Here is a 23674-nt window from a genome sequence, read left to right as displayed (position 1 = left end):
GGACTTTCCACAGCCATCCACGATTCCCACATTGCGATCATCTCATAGGTTTTGGCACAAAATCAGAATGTGGGAAGCACGTGTCCAAAGTGCCCCACTTGAAACAGGGACCTAGACATAATGTGTGCTTATCATAAGCACCATGGTATCCTATAGTTTCCCATTTAAAACATCTCAGGAAAGAGGCCAGGCAAAGTGACTCAGCACTTTGGGAGGCCGAGGCAGGTGAATTGCTTGAGCCTAGGAGTTCAAGACCAGCCTGGCCAACATGGCAAAACCTTGTCTCTACAAAAAATACAAAAATTAGCCAGGTGTGGTGGCACATGCTTATGGTCCCAGCTACTGGGGAGGCTGAGATGGGAGGATCACTTGAGCCTGGGAGGTCGAGGCTGCGGTGAGCCGTGATCTTGCCATTGCATTCCAGCCTGGGTGACAAAGACCCTGTCTCAAATAAAATAAAATAAAATAAATAAAAATCTCAGGAAAGAAGCTTGCTGATTGGTGCTTCTAAGGACTGGTTTGCTTGTACCTGAGACACGTTGCCTACTATCAGTTTGGTCCTGCCTGCACTCTGGAGAAGCCACAAGAACCTTGACTTTTGCTCATACACGACACTGTTGCAAATGCTGTTCCTCTTTGGAAGCTCTTTGAACAATTATAAATACTCTTTTTTTGCAACTGCCCTGTATACAAACATATTTACACATACATATAATCCTACATGCTACTTCAAAGTTCTTACCTGGCACTATAGGATCAACTGCTATTGAATCTTCAAGATGGCTTTCACTTGTGGTTTCCTTTGGAAAATAAAATCCTTTCTTAAATCAAAATTTATATAGGAGGGTGGTGCATCATGTTATAATCACTGGGGACTAAACATCTTCTAAACACAGCCCACCCTCAAATATTTATGCTGACTGAAGGGAAGGGTGCTCCAAATATAAAGCAATTAATAATCTGCAAATATCTGCAGGAGTGTGTGTTCCTCAGTAGTTCATATATGATACAATCCATAGATGAATACTATTCAAGTAATGAGAATCATAGTGTCTAGAGCAAGAAGGATCCTCAAAAGTCATTAGGTGTACCCTCTGTCCTTGGTTAACCACATTTTCAATATTACACATCTGGGATTTAGAAAGGTTATGTTTCTTCCTTAAAAAATAAGCTATTTCTGGCCGGGCGCGGTAGCTCAAGCCTGTAATCCCAGCACTTTGGGAGGCCGAGATGGGTGGATCATGAGGTCAGGAGATCGAGACCATCCTGGCTAACACAGTGAAACTCCGTCTCTACTAAAAAATACAAAAAACTAGCTGGGCGAGGTGGCGGGCGCCTGTAGTCCCAGCTACTCGGGAGGCTGAGGCAGGAGAATGGCGTAAACCCGGGAGGCGGAGCTTGCAGTGAGCTGAGATCCAGCCACTGCACTCCAGCCTGGGCGACACAGTGAGACTCCATCTCCAAAAAAAAAAAAAAAGCTATTTCTATATCCCTAAACTTTTTTCTTTAGTACCATTTTTCAATTCACATAAAAAATGAATCAAGTGAATAGCAAGTGGGTTTGTGTGTGTGGGGTGGGGGGATGACAAACATAACATACCTAACACACAGCCTCAAAATAAGGTGGTATGTGTGTGCATTACATTAGTAGTGGCTTATATTCCAGAAAACTATGTAGGATTTCTCAGCTTAAAGTGGTCAGCCTATTACCTGGGTTTATGATTTTTTTGGGCACTTGCTTTTGTTAAAGTAACATCTTCTCAACCCCTAAAAAGGCCAAGTAGCAAATCCAGCCTTATTGCCCTCCAAATGAAGATCCAGAGATGATTCATTTAGTCTGGATGCTAATCAACAAAGTCTAAGAGAGTCTAGGCCTTAAAGTAGAAGAGACTGACTATACATTTCACGAAGCTAGGTATTGTGCCTGACTGGTTTATTGTGATTTCCCCAATCTGTACCTAGAACATAATAGATGTTTAGTAGATTTTTGTAGAATTTATTAACTTATTTATGATGAGACATTCCTGTTCAAAACAGTTTTCAATTACATGATCATGTGCTACTAAAACAGACAACATGGTGGTGATCATTACCGGTAATTCACAAACTTCACCAGGGCGCTGAAGGTCTGGAATCACTTCCACAGAGGACTTCATATTTTGGAGAAATGGACAACTACGTGTAAAAGTTAAAAGTTATAAAAATAGTTGTATGCATTTAAGTATTTGTGTTAGATTTTTTTGTTGTTTTGTTTTGTCAGAGAGAGGGTCTCACTATGTTGCCCAGGCTGTTCTGGTTTCCAACTTCTGGCCTTGAGCAATCTTCCTCCTTAGGCATCCCAAAGTGCTGGGATTATAGGTGTGAGCCACCACGTCTGGCCTTGTATTTAGGTTTTTAAAAACACTATTAGAGTTTTAGTGACAAGAATTAAGTACAAAACTATTATTTCCAGTGATTTCTCTGTCAGTGTCATCAGGTAAGGCATTTAGGTTGTGGCACTCTGCAAGAGAAACATAAATGGTTTATAAGTAATGGTAAAGATATCAAGGGAATTTGGTGGAATGAGTGCATATTTAACACTTTTCCATGCAACCAACAAAAATGAACTTAAAGAATCAAAAATAGAAAAAAAAAAAAAAACAACTATGAATTCTGGAACAAAAAAACCACATTAGTGGAAAAACTGGTGAAATCCAAATAAAATCTGGATTTTAGTAAATAGTAATGTACAGTATATGAATTGGTACATTGATGATTTTGACAAATATATCATGCTAGTGTAAGATGTTAGCATTAGGGTAAATTGGGTATGGCAATATATAGGAACTCTTTGTATTACTTTGCACTTTTTCTGTAAATCTAAATAATTTCAAATAAAAATTTATTTAAAAAAAAAAAACAAAAAACTCTGTGAGTGAGGTGGTTCATGCCTGTAATCCCAGCACTTTGGGAGGCCAAGGCGGGCAGATCACTTGAGGCCACAAGTTTGAGACCAGCCTGGCCAACATGGCAAAACCCTGTCTCTATTAAAAAGAAAATTCAAAAATTAACCAGCTCAAGTGATTCTTGTGCCCCAGCCTCCCAAGTAGCTAGGACTACAGGCTTGAACCCGGGAGGCGGAGGTTACAGTGAGCCGAGATTGTGCCACTGCACTCCAGTCTGGGTGATGGAGTGAGACTCTGTCTCAAAACAAAACAAAACAAAAAAACAAACAAGGCCGGGCATAGTGGCTCATGCCTGTAATCCCAGCACTTTGGGAGGCTGAGGCGGGTGGATCACTTGAAGTCAGGAGTTTGAGACCAGCCTGACCAACACGGTGAAATCTCATCTCTACTAAAAATACAAAAATTAGCCAGGCGTCGTACTGGATGCCTGTAATCCCAGCGACTTGGGAAGCTGAGGCAGGAGAACTGCTTGAACCCAGGAGGCAGAAGTTGAAGTAAGCCAAGATTGCGCTATTGCACTCCAGTCTGGGCAACAGGAGCGAAACTCTGTCTCAAAAACAAACAAACAAACAAACAGAAAAAAACCAACCAACCACAAACCACTCCATTGCCAGGTGCAATGGCTCATGCCTATAATCCCAGCACTTGGGGAAGCCGAAGTAGGAGGATCGCTTGAGGCCAGAAGTTCAAGACCAGACCAACCTGTGCAACATAGAGAGATCTCCTCTAAAAATTAGCTAGCGGGGTGGCATGTATGTATAGTCCCAGCTACTTGGGGGGCTGAGGCAAGAAGATCGCTTGAGGCCAGGAGGCTGAGGCTACAGTGAGCCGTGACTGCATCACTGCACTCCAGCCTGGGTGACAGAGGAAGACCCTGTCTTAAACAAACAAAAAATTAAAAAAGAAACTCTCCATCAGTATCAAAACAAAAGAATGGCCACAAACATACTCTCTAAAAACTATTTGCCAATCTTGTGAAACTAGGATGCAAATACCCTCTAAACTCAGGTTTGATGTATGCTTAAAGAACAAGAGAGAAAGTTTAAAAAGATCCCTAGTTGCAATTATTAAAATGGACAGATGAGAACTATACATGTGAGTAAGTTAGTGGCCCATTCCATGCTGCAGAATCACAGGAAAGCAGGAATAAAGCAAAGAGATACTTTTTTTTTTTTTTTTTTTGAGACAAGATCTCACTCTGTTGCCCAGGTTTGAGGCTAGTGGCACGATCAAGGATCAATGTAGCCTCCAACTCCCAGGCTCAAGTGATCCTCCCACCTCAGCCTCCGAAGTAACTGAGACTACAGGCACGTGTCACCATGCCAGGCTAATTCTTTTTTTTTTGTAGAGACAGGGTCTAACTATGTTGCTTAGGGTGGCCTGGAACTCTTGGGCTCGAGGTATCCTCCCACCTCAGTTTCCCAAAGTGCCGGGATTACAGGCGTGAGCCACTGCATCTGGCCCAGATACTTCATTTGTATTGCCTTCAAGTGACTTGGCGATGAGTCCAGAAATAGAAGCATAGCTTCAGGAAAACAACAAGTAGAACTTTTAATGTTTCTATCCAAAGTCAGCCACGTAGAGGCAAATAAAAACAGACCCACAGGGGAGGGGTGAAGTGGCTTACAAAAGAAAAAAAAATATTTTAATAGGCCCATCAAGGAAAATAACCATGAAGGAAGGTAAAATATAAACTTACTCATAGAAACAAATGCCAAATAAAGTTAGTTGCCAGCACAACTGCACTACAAAAAATGTGAAAGGGACCAGGCGCGGTGGCTCACTCCTGTAATCCCAGCACTTTGGGAAGCTGAGGCAGGCAGATAATGAGGTCAGGAGTTCAAGACCAGCCTGGCCAACATGGTGAAACTCTATCTCTACTAAAAATACAACAATTAGCCTGGCATGGTGGTGGACACCTGTAATCTCAGCTACTCAGGAGGCTAAGGCAGGAGAATCACTTGAACCCGGGAGGCAGAGGTTGCAGTGAGCCAAGATTGTGGCACTGCACTCCAGCCTGGGAGACAGAACAAGACTCCATTTCAAAAAAAAAAAAAAAAAAAGAAGTGAAAGGAAGCACATCAGTTAAAAGGAAAATGATAGCAGATGGAAATTTGGTTCTACTCAAAGGAATGAATAGTACAGGAATGATAACTAACAGGGTAAAAATGGAAGACATTTTCCATTGTAAAAATGTACTTAAATTGTTTAAAGCAAAGATATAACATTATATTGTAATATTTATTAAAGTACATGGAAATGAAATGTATGACAAAAGCACAGAGGATGAGAGGGGAGAAATGAAAATATACTATTGTATGGTTCATACATTTTATGTCAAGGTTATATATTTTTTTGACACAGAGTCTCACTGTGTCACCCAGGCTGGAGTGCAGTGGCACGATCTCAGCTTGCTGCAGCCTCTGCTTCCCGGGTTCAAGCAATTCTCATGCCTCGGTCTCCCGAGTAGCTGGGATTACAGGTGTGCGCCACCACACCGAGCCAATACTTTTGTATTTTTAGTACAGACGGGGTTTCACCATGTTGCCCAGGTTGCTCTGGAACTCCTGACCTCAAGTGATCTGCCTGCCTCAGCCTCCCAAATTACCAGGATTACAGGCAAGAGCCACTGTGCCCGACTGTTATAATATTTTTTGAACATGACTGTGATGTGTTAAATAGGCATATGGTAAACTCTACAGCAAGTAGTAAAAAGGTAAAATAAGGATGAATAGCTAATAAGCTGACAGAAATAAGATGGACTACTAACGGTGGCTCAAGCCTGTAATCCCAGCACTTTGGGAGGCCGAGACGGGTGGATCACGAGGTCAGGAGATCGAGACCATCCTGGCTAACACGGTGAAACCCCATCTCTACTAAAAAATACAAAAAACTAGCCGGGCGAGGTGGCGGGCGCCTGTAGTCCCCGCTACTCGGGAGGCTGAGGCAGGAGAATGGCGTAAACCCGGGAGGCGGAGCTTGCAGTGAGCCGAGATCTGGCCACTGCACTCCAGCCTGGGCGGCAGAGCAAGACTCCGTCTCAAAAAAAAAAAAAAAAAAAAAGATGGACTACTAAAAAAATACTAAGGGGGGGGGAAAAAAAAAAAAAAAAAAAAAACCCTAAACCCTAGAAAGTCAGGAAAAGAAAAACAAAGGAGTGATGAAATAAATAGAAAGCAAATGGTAAAATGGTTTAAATCCAACCATATTCATAATTGCATTAAATTTAAACATTCTAAATATTCCAGTTAGAAAGCAGTTATTGTCAGACTCTTAAAAAAGCAAGACCTGGCTGGATGTGGTGGCTCACACCTCCATCTCAAAAAAAAAAGCAAGACCTGCTGGGTTCGGTGGTTCACACGTGTAATCCCAGCACTCTGGGAAGACAAGGCAGGAGAATTGCTTGTGGCTAGGTGTTCGCGATCAGACTGGGCAACATAGTGAGACCTTGTCTCTACAAAAAAAATGAACAGCCTTAGCCAAGTATGCTGGCAAGTGCCCATAGTCCCAGCTACTCAGAAGCCTGAGGTGGGAGGATTGCTTGAGCCTGGGAGGTCCAGGCTGCAGTGAGTCAAGACTGCACCACTGTACCCAGCGCAGGCAACAGAGCGAGAATCTGTCTCATAAAAAAATAAAAAATAAAATAAAAGACCCCACCTGTGTTGTTGCCTATAAGAATTCACTTTAAGGCTGGGTGCAGTGGCTCATGCCTGTAATCTCAACAGGATGGCAGAGGTGGGAGGACAGCTTGAGCCCCGGAGTTTGAGATCTGCCTAGGCAACATAGTGAGACCCCGTTACCCACAAAAATGAAAAGGAAAAAACAAGAATTCACTTTAAATGTAGTCACAGATAGATTAAAAATAAAATGATCTAAAAGATGTAACATGAAAAAAACTAATAAAGGCCTAAAAAATACTATCAGGGATAAAGAGGGATATTTCTGTTTTTTAGAGACAAAGTTTTACTCTGTCACCCAGGCTGGAGTCCAGTGGCACAATCATAGCTCATTGCAACCTGTACTCCTGAGCTCAAGCGATTCTCCTGCCTCTGCCTCCCAGGTAGCTGGGACTACAGATGCATGCTACCACACCCTGTTTTAAAATGTTTTTTATAGAAATGGAGTCTAGCTGTGTTGCAAAGGCCAGTCTCAAACTCCTAGCCTTGTGCACTCCTCCTACCTCAGCCTCCCAAAGTTCTGGGATTATAAGTGTGAACTACCATGCCTGCTTGGGATATTTAATATATTCTCTGGAATATGAAAGACCAAAGGGCAAAAAAATTGCTCAGACACACTCTTGAAGAGAAAGAACAAGACTATTTTGCAGGAAAATATGAAAATAAGCTCAATGGCCGGGTGTGGTGGCTCAAGCTTGTAATCCAGCACTTTGGGAGGCAAAGGCGGATGGATCATCTGAGGTTGGGAGTTCCAGACCAGCCTGACCAACACAGAGAAACCCTGTCCCTACTAAAAATACAAAATTAGCCGGGCGTGGTGGCACATGCCTGTAATCCCAGCTACCAGGGAGGCTGAGGCAGGAGAATCGCTTGAACCTGGGAGACGGAGGTTGCAGGGAGGTGGAGGTTGCAGTGAGCCGAGATGGTGCCATTGCATTCTAGCCTGGGTGACAGAGTGAAACTCTGTCTGGTGGAGGAGGAGGAGGAGGAAGAAGAAGAAGAAGGAGAAGGAGAAGGAGGAGGAGAGGAGAAGGAGGAGGAGAGGAGAAGGAGGAGGAGAAGGAAGAGGAGGAGGAGAAGAAGAAGGAGGAGGAGGAGGAGAAGAAGGAAAAGGAGGAGAAGATGAAGAGGAAGAGGAAGAGGAGGAAGAAGAAGAAGAGGAGGAGGAGGAAGAAGAAGAAAATAAGTTTAACATTATTAGTAATTACATTGACAAAAATTAAAATTTGGGCAATACCAAGTTAGTGAGGAAGCAAATCAATAGAAATGCATCTAGGCCAGTTGGGAATGTAAATCAGTGCAACCACTTTGGAAAAAACTTTGCATTATCTAGTGGAGTTGAACATCCGCAAACTCTGTGACTCTGCAATTCTTTACTTTGTTATATATCCTAGAGAAACACACATGAGCACTGGGAAATATGTACAAGAATGTTCACAGGGCATTATTTGAATTTGCAACACTCTGAAAACAACACATGAGGTTAATCAACAGTAAAATAAATTATATATTCGTAACATAAAAACACTATTTACCAATGAAAACAAGGGAACTACAACTGTGTAGTACATATAAATATGGATGAAACTCAAAAACAGCGTGGAGTAAAACAAGCCAATTACAAGAAGAACCATGCAGTATGCTTCTTATTTGAACTTCAAGAATAGACAAAGCTAAATATGTTTAAGGATATATACGCAGTTGGTAAAACCACAAAGAGAAGCAAGGGAATAATTAACCCAAAACTGAGCATCATGTTTACCTCTGGATTGGAGGGACAAGGATATAATCAGAATTAGGGGGTGGTTGGCATGCAGAGTTGTTTTTTGTTTTTCTTTCTTTTTTTTTTTTTGAGATGGAGTCTTGCTCTGTTGCCTGGGAGTGCAATGGCGCCATCTCAACTCACTGCAACTTCCGCCTCCCAGGTTCAAGCCATTCTCCTGCCTCAGCCTCCCTAATAGCTGGGACTACAGGCACGCCCAGTTAATTTTTTCTATTTCTTAATAGAGATGGGGTTTCACCATGTTGCCCAGGCTGGTCTCGAACTGTTGAGCTCAGACGATCTGCCCACATCAGCCTCCCAAAGTGCTGAGATTATAGGCGTGAGCCACCGCACCTGGCCACGGGGGTCTTTTAAGGCATTGATAATGTAAAATTTCTTGACTTTAGTAGTAGGTTCATAGGTTGCTTTTTATCCATTCTTTAAAGCATACATAAAAATTTTAGGCACTCATTTGGAGACATACTGGTTTGCAGTTTTTTTAAAAGAGGCAAAGGAAGAGTAAAAATCCAAAAAGGAGTTGGCTGGGAGCAGTGGCTCATGCCTGTAATCCAAGTACTTTGGAAGGCTGAAGCAGAAGGATCATTTGGAGCCAGGAGTTTGAGACCAGCCTGGGCAACAAAGCAAGACTCCATCTCTACAAAAAAATAATAATTTAAAAAAATTAGCCAGGCATGGTGACACGTGCTTGTAGTCCTAGCCACTGGGGAGGCTGAGGATCACTTGAGCCCAGGAATTTGAGGCCACAGTGAGCTAGGATTGCACCACTGCACTTGCTCCAGCCTGGGTGACAGAGCCAAGACCCAGTCTCTTTAAAAATAAAAACACTAAAGGCCAGGTGTGGCGGCTCATACCTGTAATCCCAGCACTTTGGGAGGCTGAGGCAGGAGGATCACTTGAGGTCAGGAGTTCAAGACCAGCCTGACCAACATGGTGAAACCCTGTCTCTACTAAAAGTACAAAAAAGTAGCCAGGCGTGGTGGGAGGCACCTGTAGTCCCGGCTACTTGGGAGGCTGAGGCAGGAGAATCGCTTGAACCTGGGAGGCAGAGGTTGCAGTGAGCCAAGATCACGCCACTGCACTCCAGCCTGGGTGACAGAGCGAGACTCCATCTCAAAAACAACAACAACAACAAAACACTAAAATAATGATAATAATGATAGTATAAAAGGGAGTTGATAGATTCCAGAGTAAGTTCTAAATAAAACTAGACTGCATCCTAGCTTATCCTTCCAAGAATTAAGTAGAATGTCTCCATTGTTCACAATAATTTATTACATACTAAGCCCAAATAAGAAAGAAAAATGAGGTTAACTGCTGCTGTCAAAACACCTTCAAGGTAATAAAATTAGATGGAAGTATTAATTTTATTTTATTTTTGTTTTTACCACTATACAAATGAGCAGAAAGCATTCATTTTAAAATCTGTATGTGTTCATATTCATTTCTAAGAAAAAAAAACTCTTACTAATTACATAGTGAAAACACAAATTTCTTCTTGCAATTAAACATTTCTAAAGAGTTTGATGGGTAAAAAAAATTAAGTTTAAAGATTCACAGAAAAGAAATATTTTTTCATAAAATTTTAGAACAGATATTTTTCTAAAAACTTCCAGCGCAGGAAAAAAAAAAACAAACAAAAAAACGTTGTTTGCAATCAAAGGATTGAGAATCAGAAAGGCATGGAACTTCTCAATAGCACATTAGGAGCTAGTGGAAATGTAGCAATGCTTCTACAATTTACAATTAAAATGATTTCCAACCTATAATTCTACACCTAGCTAAACTATCAAGTAAGTGTGAGAATACAGGAAAAACATATATACAGATAGATCTATATGTCTATATATGCATTATGTACAACTAAAAATGTGTATTTCTTACGCAGTCTTTTCCAGTGAACTCTGATGAAGTGTTCCACCAAAATGAGTGAGTGAACCAAGAAGAGGATGACATTAGATCCGGGAGATACAACAGAGGAGATAATCTCCAGGATGCCTGTGAACAAAGATCCCTGGATCCCAGGATGATTATAGGACAAGTTGTTCATAATCCAGCAGGCCAGAAGATTTCCAGGGAAACTCATTCAAGAAGATGAAAATTATGGATGACTACTTCAAGATGAAAATGGGCCAAGCGCAGCGGCTCACACCTGTAATTCCAGCACTTTGGGAGGTTGAGGCGGGTGGATCACCTGAGGTCAGGAGTTCCAGACTAGCCTGGCCAACATGGCAAAACCCCATCTCTATTAAAAATACAAAAATTAGCCAGGCATAGTGGTGCACGCCTGTAGTCCCAGCTACTTGGGATGCCGAGGCAGGGAGAATTGCTTGAACCTGGGAGGCAGAGGTTGCAGTGAGCCGAGATCATGCCACTGTACTCCAGCCTGGGTGACAGAACAAGACTCCATCTCAAAGAAAAAAAAAAAGACAAATATGATGATGACTCTTTCAGGAAATGAAAATAATGAGATATCTGGTAGGTCTGGATGACTTAAGAGGAGATTTAAACATTTGGGATAATTTAAAGATGAGCTGGTGTTCGTCTTTATTTACTTAAATAAATGAAATGATTAATATGTGAATATTCTCTCAAGAAACAAAAATAAGCAATGTACATAAAAATTAAGCAGATGGCTATAATTTTTTTAAAAACAGAAAAGTTGATGAGAAATTGGAACCCTCATACATTGTTGGTGGGAATTTAAAATGGTGCAACACTGTGGAAAACAGTTTAGCAGTTCCTCAAAAAGTTAAAACAGACCAGGTGTGGTGACTCACACTTGTAATTCCAGCACTTTGAGAGGCCAAGGCGGGTGGATCACTTGAGGTCTGGAGTTTGAGACCAGCCTGGCCAACATGGTGAAACCCCATCTCTAATAAAAATACAAAAAATTAGCCGGGCGTGGTGGCAGGCACCTGTAATCCCAGCTACTCAGGAGGATGAGGCAGGAAAATCGCTTGAACCCAGGAGTCGGAGGTTGCAGTGAGCTGAGATCGCAGCACTGTACTCCAGCCTGGGTGACAGAGTGAGGCTCTGTCTGAGAAAAAAAAAAAAAGTTAAAACATAGAATTACTATATAGCTAGCAATTTCATTGTTAGGTGTATGCCCCAAAGAATTGAATATAGTTACATGCTCCAACAGATACCTGTACCCAAATGTTCCTATCGGTATTACTCATGGTAGCCAAAAGGTAGAAACAACCCAAATATCTGCAAATAGATGAATGGATAAATAAAATGTAGTGTATCCGTATGGAATATTACTTGGTCACAAAAGGAAGGAAGTACTGGCCGGGCGCGGTGAGCCTGTAATCCCAGCACTTTGAGAGGCCAAGACGGGCGGATCACGAGGTCAGGAGATCGAGACCATCCTGGCTAACACGGTGAAACCCCGTCTCCACTAAAAAATACAAAAAAAAAGTAACTGGGCGAGGTGGCGGGCGCCTGTAGTCCCAGGTACTCGGGAGGCTGAGGCAGGAGAATGGCGTAAACCCGGGAGGCGGAGCTTGCAGTGAGCCAAGATCCGGCCACTGCACTCCAGCCTGGGTGACAGCGCGAGACTCCGTCTCAAAAAAAAAAAGGAAGTATTTATACAAGCTACAACATGGATAAACCTCAAAACAATATGCCAAGTGAAAGATCCAAATGCAAAAGGTCAAACTGTATGCTTCCATATAGAGGAAATAGTCAGAACAAATAAATCCATAGACACCAATTAGGTTGGTGTATCCCAGGGGCTGGGCATGGAGTGGGGTGGAGAGATAAGGAGGGCTTGCTTAATGGATACAGAGTTTTCTGTGGGGGCGATGAAAGCTTTTTGGAACTAGATAGAAGGGGTGGTTGCACAACATTGTGAATGTACTATGATAAATGCCACAGAATTGTACACTCTAAAATAGTTTAATTGCGGTGCATGGTGGCTCACGCCTATAATCCCAGCACCTTGGGAAGCCAGGATGGGAAGATTGCTTGAGCCCAGAAGTTTGAGACCAGCCTGGGCAACATAGGGAGACCCTGTCTCTGAAAAAAAAAAAAAAATTAGCTGGGTGTGGAGACTCGTGCCTGTATTCCCAGCTACCTGGGAGGCTGAGCGAGGAAGACTGCTTGAGCCAGAGAGGTCCAGGCTGCAGTGAGCCATGACTGCACCACTGCACTCCAACCTGGGCAAGAGAGAGACCCTGTCACGAAAAATAATAAATAAATAAATAAATAAATAAATAAAATGGTTACTATGTGAATTTTACCTCAGGAAAAAAAAAAATAAGCAAACATACTAACAGGCCAGTTACTACTTCCTAAAGAAAATAAAGGAGGTACAGGAAAGGAAAATAAATAAAAATTTACCACAAGCTTCAGCTCTGCATAGCATTTATATAGTCATGATAATGTAAACATGTAATGTGAAAATATGAATCTAACCAAAACTATGCCATAACTATAAAGAGGCAAAGGCTAGTACAGGAAGGGGGTCATGGAGCAAAGGGATGAAAGACGAAGACTCATCCTTCATAGCCTGAATCAGAGGAGTAGATAAAGACTCCATCTAAAGATAAAATAAGGCAGGAAATGAGGGGGGGGAGAAAAACCAAACTGTTGAAGTGCATCCAAAGTCGCAGATGGTTAACATTCATTCCACTCACTTGGGAAAACATCTGGTGTGATTGTCTAATGGGTCATCACCTTCCTGCCACTTCTCTAAACACCCGCCACAGGAAAAGCACTGCACGATGTCCTTTATACCTAAAAGTAAGGAAACTTGATCAGTGCCACTGGCGTGGGCATCTGTCCATTCACATGCCCACATGTTAATGTCCAATAACCACCAGACCTGTAATAGTGTCAGTCTCCAGCTGGGTTTTGTGACAGTCAGAAGCTGGTTACCAGTGAGGCAATTTTCTATATAAGACTCTGTCCACCAACGGGGTAACCAGCAAGTAGTCATTGAATGCTCCTATGCACCATGCACTTTGATGCGCACCATCCCTCTGCTCCATTCTCCTTTGATCAACCAACAGATTGGCAACCAGAATCTGGCACTGAAGCTCCATGAGGGGGCTGGCGCAGTGGCTCATGCCTGTAATCCCAGCACTTTGGGAGGCCAAGGCCAGCGGATCACCTGAGGTCAGGAGTCTGAGACCAGTCTGGCCAACATGGTGAAACCCTGTCTCTACTAAAAATACAAAAATTAGCTGGGCGTGGTGGCACATGCCTGTAATCCTAGCTACTCAGGAGGCTGAGGCAGGAGAATCGCTTGAACCCAGGAGACAGAGGTTGCAGTGAACTAAGATAGCGCCACTGCACTCCAGCCTGGGTGACAAGAGTGAAACTCCGTCTCAAAAAATAAGAATAAAAATAAGCTCCATGAGGGTAGAGGTTTTTGCTCACTAATGAATGACATGAACCTAGAAGAGTGCTTGGCACTCACGTGGCACTCAGTCAGTATTCGTTTAATGAATGAATCGGAAAGAGTATATTTAGAGCTCAAGGAAAAAAAATCAGCAAATCTAGCAACCCTTATGTAAGTGAATGCATGAAGAATTAATTGCATCTTACCACATTATTGCCAGGTTTATTACACCAGAAATAGGATTAAGTCTCTTTGTGAGATTATATGTCTTTGGAAAGAAACTGGCATTTAGCTCTGCAAAAGGATCAAACTAGAAAAAGAGCATTTCTCATCTTCCTTCCACTCTGGGAAAGCTGGGGCAGAGGAAAGCCTCCCAGAAGTATGAGATCCTAAAGCTTGCAAGATCTGAAAAGGGTGAGAGATGATTAGGATTTGTGTGGAGAGGTGGAGGATTGGAAAGGAAGAGGGCGAGGACACTGGTCAGAGGGGTCTTGCGGAAGGCTGACAAGAGGCAGACACGGTAGAGTAGGGAGAAATGGCAAACACTCTTTCCAAAGGCTTAAGATGGTGAGGCAGTCAGATTTTTTTTTTTTCTCAATGGACTATGTCTGCTAGGTAGAGTGACAACTATATTCTCTTTCTCTGTATTGCTCTGTGATATTTGTGACAGTTACTTGATCTCTCAGTTAAAGATCTGCATTAACCTCCACTGTAACTTATGCATGTGTTTGGTCTGAGCAAGACCAGCAAGGTACCCAGGAATGTTTCCCTGATCATCGTGTATCTCAGGTAGAGATTTAGCTGAGAGGAACCAGCCCATCATTTGTGGATTGCAGAGGTGCTTCCTAATGACCAGCAGCTAAAGAGAAAATGTCACAATCTGGTGGAAGACGCTGCATGTTTAGGAATCATGAAAATGAATTTCCTGAGTTTCTCCTGCAGGCAGAATGTGGCAAAGATTGCTATCCATGTTCTTACTATCTCAAATCCTTCCATACTAATAGAAATCCCAATTTTCAGCTGGGCATATTGCCACCCAGGAAAAAGATTAGGTTTCCCAGCTCCTCTTATAGCTAGGTATGGTCATCTCCATCTGACTAAATTCTTTTTTTTTTTTTTGAGACGGAGTTTCACTCTTGTTGCCCAGGCTGGAGTGCAATGGCATGATCTCAACTCACTGCAACCTCCATCTCCCAGGTTCAAATGATTCTCCTGCCTCAGCCTCCCAAGTGGCTGGGATTACAGGCGCCCACCACCATGTCTGGCTAATTCTTTGTATTTTTAGTAGAGACGGAGTTTCACCATATTGGCCAGGCTGGTCTCGAACTCCTGACCTCAGGTGATCCACCCACCTCGGCCTCCCAAAGTGCTGGGATTACAGGTGTGAGCCACCATACCTGGCCCATCCAATTAAGTTCTGATTAAAGAAATATAAGCAGAAGTGTCCTGTGACAGTTTCTAGGAGCACCTTGTCAGGGAACAAGAGGTGAGGAGAGTAACGTGTAGAAAGAAAAGACACGATGATGATCACAAATAGAATACTTGTATTCATTGTTAGTCCATACCTTAAGGTTTCAAATGTGAAGGTTTACCACCTAAGGGAGGAATAGAAAACTCGGAGAGGATTTATGATGCAGGAAAGAAAAGGGATCTGTGTCAGGTGCAGTGGCTCACACATGTAATCCCAGCATTTTGGGAGGCCAAGGCAGGAGGATTGCTTGAGCCCAGGAGGTTGAGGCTGCAGTGAGCCATGATCTCACCACTGCCCTCTAGCCTGGGTGACCATGTTTCTAAAAATAGAAAGAAAAGAAAAAGAATCTATAAGAAATGCTGAAGCGAGGCCTGGCGTGGTGGCTCACGCCCGTAATCCCAGCATTGGGAGGCCAAGGTGGGCGGATCACGAGATCAGGAGATCGAGACCATTCTGACTAGTACAGTGAAACCCCGTCTCTACTAAAAATACAAAAAAGTAGCTGGGTATGGTGGCACACGCCTGTGGTTCCAGCTACTCCAGAGGCTGAGGCAGGAGAATCACTTGAACCTGGGAGGCAGAGGTTGCAGTGAGCCGAGATTGTGCCACGGCACTCCAGCAACGGAGCGAGACTCTGTCTCCAAGGCAAAAAGAAAAGAAAAGAAAAAGAAATGCTGAAGCTAGTGGAGATTGCTGAGTGTAGCTAAATGCAAGCCCAGGAGCATCAAGTGTATGTGGGAATTAAAGGTTAAGCAAGCAAGTGGTCACAACCTACTGACTCACCTGTGTAGAAAAGACCTGCTTTGGCCAGTGCTGCAGCTCCCACAGCTGACTCCCAGGGCCAGTCCTTAAAAGAGTCCAGCCGTAGTTCTTCGTAAGCAAAGATGCTGTCATTGCAATAAGCTTGAATAAAAAGCACAGGGTGAGACCAGCAGGCTTTAGTCTTTTTTTTTTTTTTCTATGTCTCTATTGCTGCGGCACAAATTAAAGAGACCAGTAGGCTTTGATATTGCAAGTATCAATGTTCAAGTTGTCCCTTCACAGTTACAGATGGAATGATGTCTAGAGTGTGCTTCAGAACAAATGGGGGAAAAAAGACAAAAAGAGATAGGGACAAAAAAATCAAAAGAAGAAATAAACAACCAAAGCCTTTGGAAAATGTTTGAGGTTTTACCTGATGCCATAGGTAATTCTCTCTGGACCCAGGAATTCACAAAATGTTCTGCCTGAGGGAAATTAAAATTCAAGTTGTTGTCTTTTTTTTTTTTTTTTTTTTTAGGCAGAGTCGCACTCTGTTGCCCAGGCTGAAGTGCAGTGGCACATTCTCGTCTCACTGCAACCTCCGCCTCCTGGGTTCAGGTGATTCCCCTGCCTCAACCTCCCGAGTAGTACAGGCATGTGCCACCACACCCAGCTAATTTTTTTTTTTTTTGTATTTTTAGTAGAGACAGACACCATGTTGAAGTTTTTTTTTTTTTTTTTTGAGACAGAGTCTTGCTCTGTCGCCCAGGCTGGACTGCAGTGGCGTGACCTTGGCTCACTGCAAGCTCCGCCTCCCGGATTCACACCATTCCCCTGCCTCAGCCTCCCGAGTGGCTGGGACTACAGGCGCCCGCCACCACACCCGGCTAATTTTTTGTATTTTTAGTAGAGATGGGGTTTCACCATGTTAGCCAGGATGGTCTCGATCTCCTGACCTCGTGATCTGTCCATCTTGGCCTCCCAAAGTGCTGGGATTACAGGTGTGAGCCATCGCGCCCGGCCCATGTTGGAAGTCTTGAGGTTGGTCTCGAACACCTGATCTCAAGAGATCTGCCCAACTCGGCCTCCCAAAGTGCTGGGATTACAGGCGTGAGCTACTGCGCCTGGCCTGATTGTTCGACTTATGAAGTATATACCTATCTGTGAACAAGAACTGAAGGAACTTTTCCCCAGAATGAAGAGTTTCATTGGCTGGAATGGCAGGGTCGTAGGAGAATTATCCCTTTAATTTTGATTTCTGTTGATGTTGCAATTGTTTTTGTGCAGTGCAAGCAAGCAAACACACACACACACACACACACGCATGCATGCAAGCTGTGAATGTTTATGCCTACTCAGTAGGAAGCCTTCTCAGGGTCACTGTTTCCAGAAACTGACCTTGAAAACAGACTTGCATTTAGATATCACAGATGTACTTTGACGAATGAGGAAGTAAGAGACATAGAATGGTATCTAAATTCATCAGGGTATTATATATTGAGCAACTGACTCTTCTGGGAAAGCTGCACCCAATTTCTTTTTGGGGAAACACCTCTCTTCCCCCACTGTCAGGCCATGTTCTCTCTAGAGTTCTGGTCTTCTGAGTCATGTTAATCAATACATTCTCATTTTTATTTAAGCCAGTTTGGATTCAATTTCCCATCACTCTCCACTAGGAAATTGGTACTGATACAGGATAGTTAGCCAGTTGGGAAGAGCCAGCTCTGCGGCCCACTGTGGGTGACAGCGCATAGGTCAGGAGATCATAGCAAGCGTGCAGATGGGGCAGCAGAGGGAAGCTGGGACAAGTGGATTCATTCATAGAGGGGAAGACTATCAGGAAGGCAAGCAGAGCCCATCAGAAGCCAGCTCTGGAAAAAGAAAAAGGCTCTAGGTCAGCAAGTGAATGTGATATTGTTTCACTTTGAAGATGGGAGCCAGGGGAATGAAAGGAGAAAGGAAGAAATAAATAAAACCCATGACATAAAAAGAATGCCTACGCCCTTCAGAGTCAGACATTTGTAGGTAATCCAAAGACTTGAGAAAAAAATTGCTGTTCTACATTACCGTTATGTCAACAAATCCCTTGTAGCTTTGAATATACTGGGCAATTTCCTCTGAGGATTTCTTACTTTGAAGAAATTCACATCTGTAATTAATGAATATAATTAAAATTTACCCCAATACTGTGATAGAGCTGTCCTATATCACGATGAACATTTATAAAAACGTACTGAATTGTTGAATTTTATTATACTTCAATAAAATTGCCCAAAAATTTACCATAAAACTTACTGAGGAGAATTACCATTATTCTCATATAATTATTTTTTATTTCTATTAGTGACAACATATGTAGTTATTTAAAATTAAATCTTCAGATTAACTTTTTTCTTGAAATAAAATATACAATACAATCAAAGAGACTGATTTACAGTAAATATAGGATGGAGCTTTTGATTTTTGGAATTAAGCAGTGGTGACTAAATCTAGTACCTGGGGTTATATGAAAGCTACTGGCAGTAAAGAGAACTACATTTAAAATAATAGGCCAGATGCAGTGGCTCAAATCCAGGAGTTCAACACTAGCCTGGGCAACATGGCGAAACCCCATCTCTACAAAAAATACAAAAATTAGCCGGGCATGGTGCCACACCTCTGTTGTACCAGATACTCGGGAGGCTGAGCAGGGAGGATCACCTGAGCCTGGGGAGGTAGAGGCTGCACTGAGCCACGATCAGGCTGCTGCACTCCCGCCTGGGCAACAGACTGAGACCCAGTCTCAAAAATAAATACAAAAAATCTTTTAAAAATAACAATAATATATTTATCTACCAAACAAAAAATTACCATGCATTAGAAAGTAATGTATATTAGGCACCAGGCATGATGGCTCACACCTGGAATCCCAGCACTTCGGGAGGCTGAGGCAGGTGGATCACGAGATCAGGAGTTCGAGACCAGCCTGGCCAAGATGATGAAACCCTGTTTCTACTAAAAGTACAAAGATTAGCTGGCTGTGGTGGCAGGTGCCTGTAATCCCAGCTACTCAGGAGGCTGAGGCAGGAGAATCGCTTGAACCTGGGAGGTGGAGGTTACAGTGAGCCGAAATCACGCCCCTGCATGCTAGCCTGGGCAACAGAGCAAGACTCTGTCTCAAAAAAAAAAAAAAAAGAAAAGAAAAAGTAATGGATGTTAATTTATAATTTTTGATTTTTTTAAAAAAGAGCATATTGAATACCATTTTAAAAACACATTCATTTCCCATAAAAGAGAAGCAGTTTTAAAATTAACTTTTAAAAATTCCTCCAATTCAGCTGGGCATGGGGGATCATGCCTGTAATCCCAGCACTTTTGGAGGCTGAGGCAGGTGGATTGCTTGAGGCCAGGAGTTCGAGACCAGCCTGGTCAACATGGTGAAAGCCCATCTCTACTAAAAATACAAAAATTAGCCAGGCATGGTGGCAGCCACCTGTAATCCCAGCTACTTGAGAGGCTGAGGCAGGAGGATCACTTGAACCTGGGAAGCAGAGTTTGCAGTGAGTCATGATTGCACCACTACACTCTAGCCTGGGCGACAGAGCGAGACTCTGTCTCAAAAAAAAAAAAAAATCCCTCTAATTCAAATTTCAGTTTTCTTTCTATGGTGCTGTAGCAAAGAATGGGTTGTGAACCCAAAGGCTGGAGCATTAGTCCCCGCTCTTCCACCAGTGGGGTGTGACCAACCTTGCCATCATTCTCTTAAATAAATCACAGGAGAACATGGATGCCATCAGATGATCTGTATATTTCCCCAGGGTCACGATTCTATGTGATAGGCAGCCAGGGTCCCCAGTTTTCAGGTGTAAAAATCTTTCCAAAGATTGCCCTAAGTCTGCACATAATCCATATGGTACACAATGCACGGGGTGGTTCCCTGTTCTCATGATTTATATGGATTGAGGAGGAACTCAGTACCTCAAAAAATTACCATAAAATCAGCTTACATTTATGGAGTGCCACATTTTAAAAAGTGTTAGGGTATACTCATTTTGTTGAGAGTTTATAAAAGAAGCAACAAATTAAAGCCCAAAAAGCTAAAAACAGAGTAACCAGCAAGAAACTTGGGGATTCTTGCTCTAATTCCAGCTCTTAAATTTTATTGACTGACCATATGCTTATGATGACAAACAAATGAAAGGCAAAACAGTTGGTCATCAGTCATCCTCACATTATACATGGTAATTTTTACAAAGCATTTGATCCATATACTTTTTTTCTCATCCTTACAGCCACCAGACAAGCTGTATATTATTATCTGCTGTGGAAGTTGCAGATACCAAGATGAAATCACTTTTGTCAGACCCACACAAAATAGGGCTGGGAAGGCGCGACGGAATGGGGTTCAGGTTTACATGTCCAAGATAGGAACGGTTCCAAAGACTTTCTAAGAATCCCATAAAAATCCCTTCACGCCTGTCACACATCTCCTGCTTTGCATTGCTTGCATGTATGCACATATTTCTATGACAAGGTTTATCACTGCACATTCTTTAGGACTGCAGCAATTCAGATAAGATAAGATGAGATGAGATGCTCTCAAAAGAACACCTGCCCAGGAATGGCATCTCCACCAATGAACACACAACAACTCTGGCTTTGAGCCTTCAGAACCAAGGAATTCTCTTTGCCCCTCTCGCCTCTCCCCTCTCCCCTCTCCCCTCTCTTCTCTCTCTCTCAAGAAACTGGAGCCTTGTCATATTGCCCAGGCCGTTCTCAAACTCCTGGCCTCCAACGACCCTCCCGCCTCAGCCTCCCACATAGCTGTGATTACCCATATGAGCTACCATGCACTGCTATGAACTCTGTTTCTAAGGAGCTTATGTGAACTTCTCCCTTTTGCCAAGAAAACTTCCCTTTACCCTCACTGCACGTGCCTGGGGTTTACCATAGTGCATTCCAAATCATAACCCTCTTTTCTTATTCCTGAATAAATTTGACATATTTGGGGATATCTTTCTCTAATTTTTTTTTTTTTTAGGTTGACACTGCATTTTACATATGAGATTCAGACAAGGTCAGTCCCTTGTCTAGGGTCTGGTAGTCAGGTAGCCGCAGATTCAAGCCTGGCTCTATCTCCTAAGCCTCTGCACTACCCCCTGCCCTTGTTTGACAGCCTGAGCTCCTTCCTGCTCTAGGAGTGGTTGCTGGACTGCTGTCTCCCCTCCCTGTACTTATTACCTTACCCTCCGTCCTATGTTAGAGAAGGCACATGAAGGACCCTCCAGACAGGATGTGTGGCTCTAGTAGGTGCTAGTCACATGATAATGTGATAATGTGTGAATGGTGCCACTGGCACTTGTCCAGTGTATAACCCAGCGACACTAAACACAGTGACCCTGAGGCTAAGTGAAGCCTGAGCTGAGGTCCGAGCTGAGACAGGTGCCCACGAGCAGTGGCTTGTGCTTCAGCCAGGGCTGCTGTTCACTGTTACATACGCATAAATGGCGCACTGTCAGCTCGGACAAGGACTGCCTGGGGGGCTGTTTTGATTCGTCAAGGAGCCAGAGTGACTATCAAATGATTTCAAAATTCTAGCTTCATTCGTCCCTATAACCATCTCATCTGCTTGTCTAACTTTCTCCTCTTCCTGCCTCTCTTTCCCCTCTCCTCCCTTGTTTACTTCCTCCCTCCTAATCTCCTCACTTTCTTTTCAACTGCAAAAGTAATATATACTTGTTTCCAAAAATTTAAACAAGACAGCAATGAACAAAATAAATGTGAAAATCTGTCACTACTTCACCCCCTGACAAATCCAGATCCAGAAGTATCTACAGTTTGGTTTATATATTTTCATAAGTTTTTCTATGTATTTTCAAACAACTCCATGTACAGTTTAGTGGTCTTAAACATTTTCAAAGTCTCACACTGCACTTATTGTGCATATTGCTTTCCCACATAACATATCAAAACATATCAAAGATATCCATTCCCTTTTTTTTCTTTTGAGATGGAGTCTCACTCTGTTGCCCAGGCTGCAGCGCAGTGGTGTGATCTCAGCTCACTGCAACCTCTGCCTCCCGGGTTCAAGCAATTTCCTGCCTCAGCCTCCCAAGTAGCTAGGACTACAGGCACGCACCACCACGCTCAGCTAATTTTTGTATTTTTAGTAGAGATGGGGTTTCACCATGTTGGCCAGGGGAGAGGGGAGATGGGAGAGGAGAGAGGGGAGAGAAGAGTTCAGCACTTGAACTCCTAGCCTCAAGTGATTTGCCTGCCTTGGCCTCCTAAAGTGCTGGGATCACAGGCATGAGCCACAGTGCCCAACCATTTTTTTTTTTTGAGATGGAGTCTTGCTCTGTTGACCAGGCTGGAGTGCAGTGGTGCGATCTCAGCTCACTGCAACCTCTGCCTCCCGGGCTCAAGCAGTTCTCCTGCCTCAGCCTCCCAAGTAGCTAGGATTACAGATGCCTGCCACCACGCCTGGCCAATTTTTGTATTTTTAATAGAGACAGGGTTTTACCATGTTGGCCAGGCTGGTCTCAAACTACTGACCTCAAATGATCCACATGCCTTGGCCTCCCAAAGTGCTGGGATTACAGGCATGAGCCACCGTGCTAGGCCTCCATTCACTTTTGTGGGCATGGCTGTCCATGTGCAAGATGACTTATAAATGTAAATAACTGTGCCCAGGTTTGTGGTTAATTTAGCATCCAACCAACAACTTTGCATGTAGTAGATGTGTGACAAATATTTGTTAAAGAAAATAGAATCTGAGGCTAGGCACAGTGGCTCATGCCTATAATCCCAGCACTTTGGGAGGCCAAGGCAGGTGGACTGCCTGAGGTCAGGAGTTTGAGACCAGCCTCACCAATATGGAGAAAACCCATCTCTACTAAAAATACAAAAATTAGCCAGGTGTGGCGGCATGCACCTGTAATCCCAGACCTGGGTGGGTAAGGAAGGAGAATCACTTGAACCCAGGAGGTAGAGGTTGCAGTGAGCCAAGATGGTACTGCTGCACTCAAGCCTGGGCAACAGAGTGAGACTGTCGAAAGAAAGAAAGAGAGAAAGAGAGAGAGAGAGAGGAAGAAAGAGAAGGAAGGAAGGAAAGAAGGAAGGAAGGAAGGAAGGAAGGAAGGAAGGAAGGAAGGAAGGAAGGAAGGAGGGAAGGAGGGAGGGAGGGAGGGAGGGAGGGAGGGAAGGAAGGAGGGAAGGAAGGAAGGAAGGAGAGAGAGAGAGAGAAAGAGAGAAAGAAAGAGAGGGAAGGAAGGAAGGAAGGAGAGAGGGAGAGAGAAAGGGAGAAAGAAAGAGAGGGAGGGAGGGAAGGAAGGAAGGAAGGAAGGAAGGAAGGAAGGAAGGAAGGAAGGGAGAAAGAAAATAGAGTCTGAGTCTGACCAGACTGCTAGATCCAAGTGTCAGGTTCCTGGAAATGCAGAAGGTAGAGGAACATGTTAGGTGATGCCAGAGGAACACATTTGCTAAATCTAGAGTAGACGGAATTTTACAGGACAGATTACATGGCTTCTTTAACAAATAAGCGACAAGAAAAAAGAGATGGATAAAGAGGAAATCTACAAATTAAAAATCTTAAGGGGCTAAAAATACAAAAATTAGCCTATCTTGGTGGTGCGCACCTATAATCCCAGCTACTCAGAAGGCTGAGGCAGGAGAATCACTTGAACCTGGGAGGCAGAAGTTGCAGCGAGCTGAAGTCATGCCACTATACTC

At 43.3% G+C, this 23674-nt stretch overlaps 1 protein-coding gene and 1 long non-coding RNA gene across 12 annotated transcripts in view; one reads left to right on the top strand and one right to left on the bottom strand.

Moving 5' to 3' along the window:
- The window catches only part of LOC116274907, a 38069-nt gene extending 27083 nt beyond the window's left edge, over nt 1-10986 (top strand). The window contains exon 2 of the long non-coding RNA XR_004183733.1: nt 10291-10986. This is a non-coding gene — a long non-coding RNA (uncharacterized LOC116274907). The remainder of the gene's footprint in view (nt 1-10290) is intronic.
- NAIP (NLR family apoptosis inhibitory protein) overlaps nt 1-23674 on the bottom strand; it is a 49146-nt gene that overhangs the window by 15229 nt on the left and 10243 nt on the right. For 9 of the 11 annotated variants that reach the window (XM_031666206.1, XM_003899777.5, XM_021939427.2 and 6 more), the window contains 6 exons: nt 18032-18113; nt 16398-16449; nt 16007-16126; nt 13046-13145; nt 2094-2175; nt 743-800 (listed from right to left, as the gene is read on the bottom strand). In XM_031666206.1, coding sequence (XP_031522066.1) covers nt 743-800; nt 2094-2175; nt 13046-13145; nt 16007-16126; nt 16398-16449; nt 18032-18113 — 494 coding nt within the window. Of the gene's footprint in view, nt 1-742; nt 801-2093; nt 2176-13045; nt 13146-16006; nt 16127-16397; nt 16450-16888; nt 16929-18031; nt 18114-23674 lie in introns of those variants that run through there. The other 2 variants (XM_031666205.1, XM_021939432.2) reach the window with 2 other exon arrangements.

The sequence above is a fragment of the Papio anubis genome, chromosome 5 (assembly GCF_008728515.1).
Source record: "Papio anubis isolate 15944 chromosome 5, Panubis1.0, whole genome shotgun sequence".
Taxonomy (NCBI): domain Eukaryota; kingdom Metazoa; phylum Chordata; class Mammalia; order Primates; family Cercopithecidae; genus Papio; species Papio anubis.
This window is presented reverse-complemented; position numbering and strand designations above follow the sequence as displayed.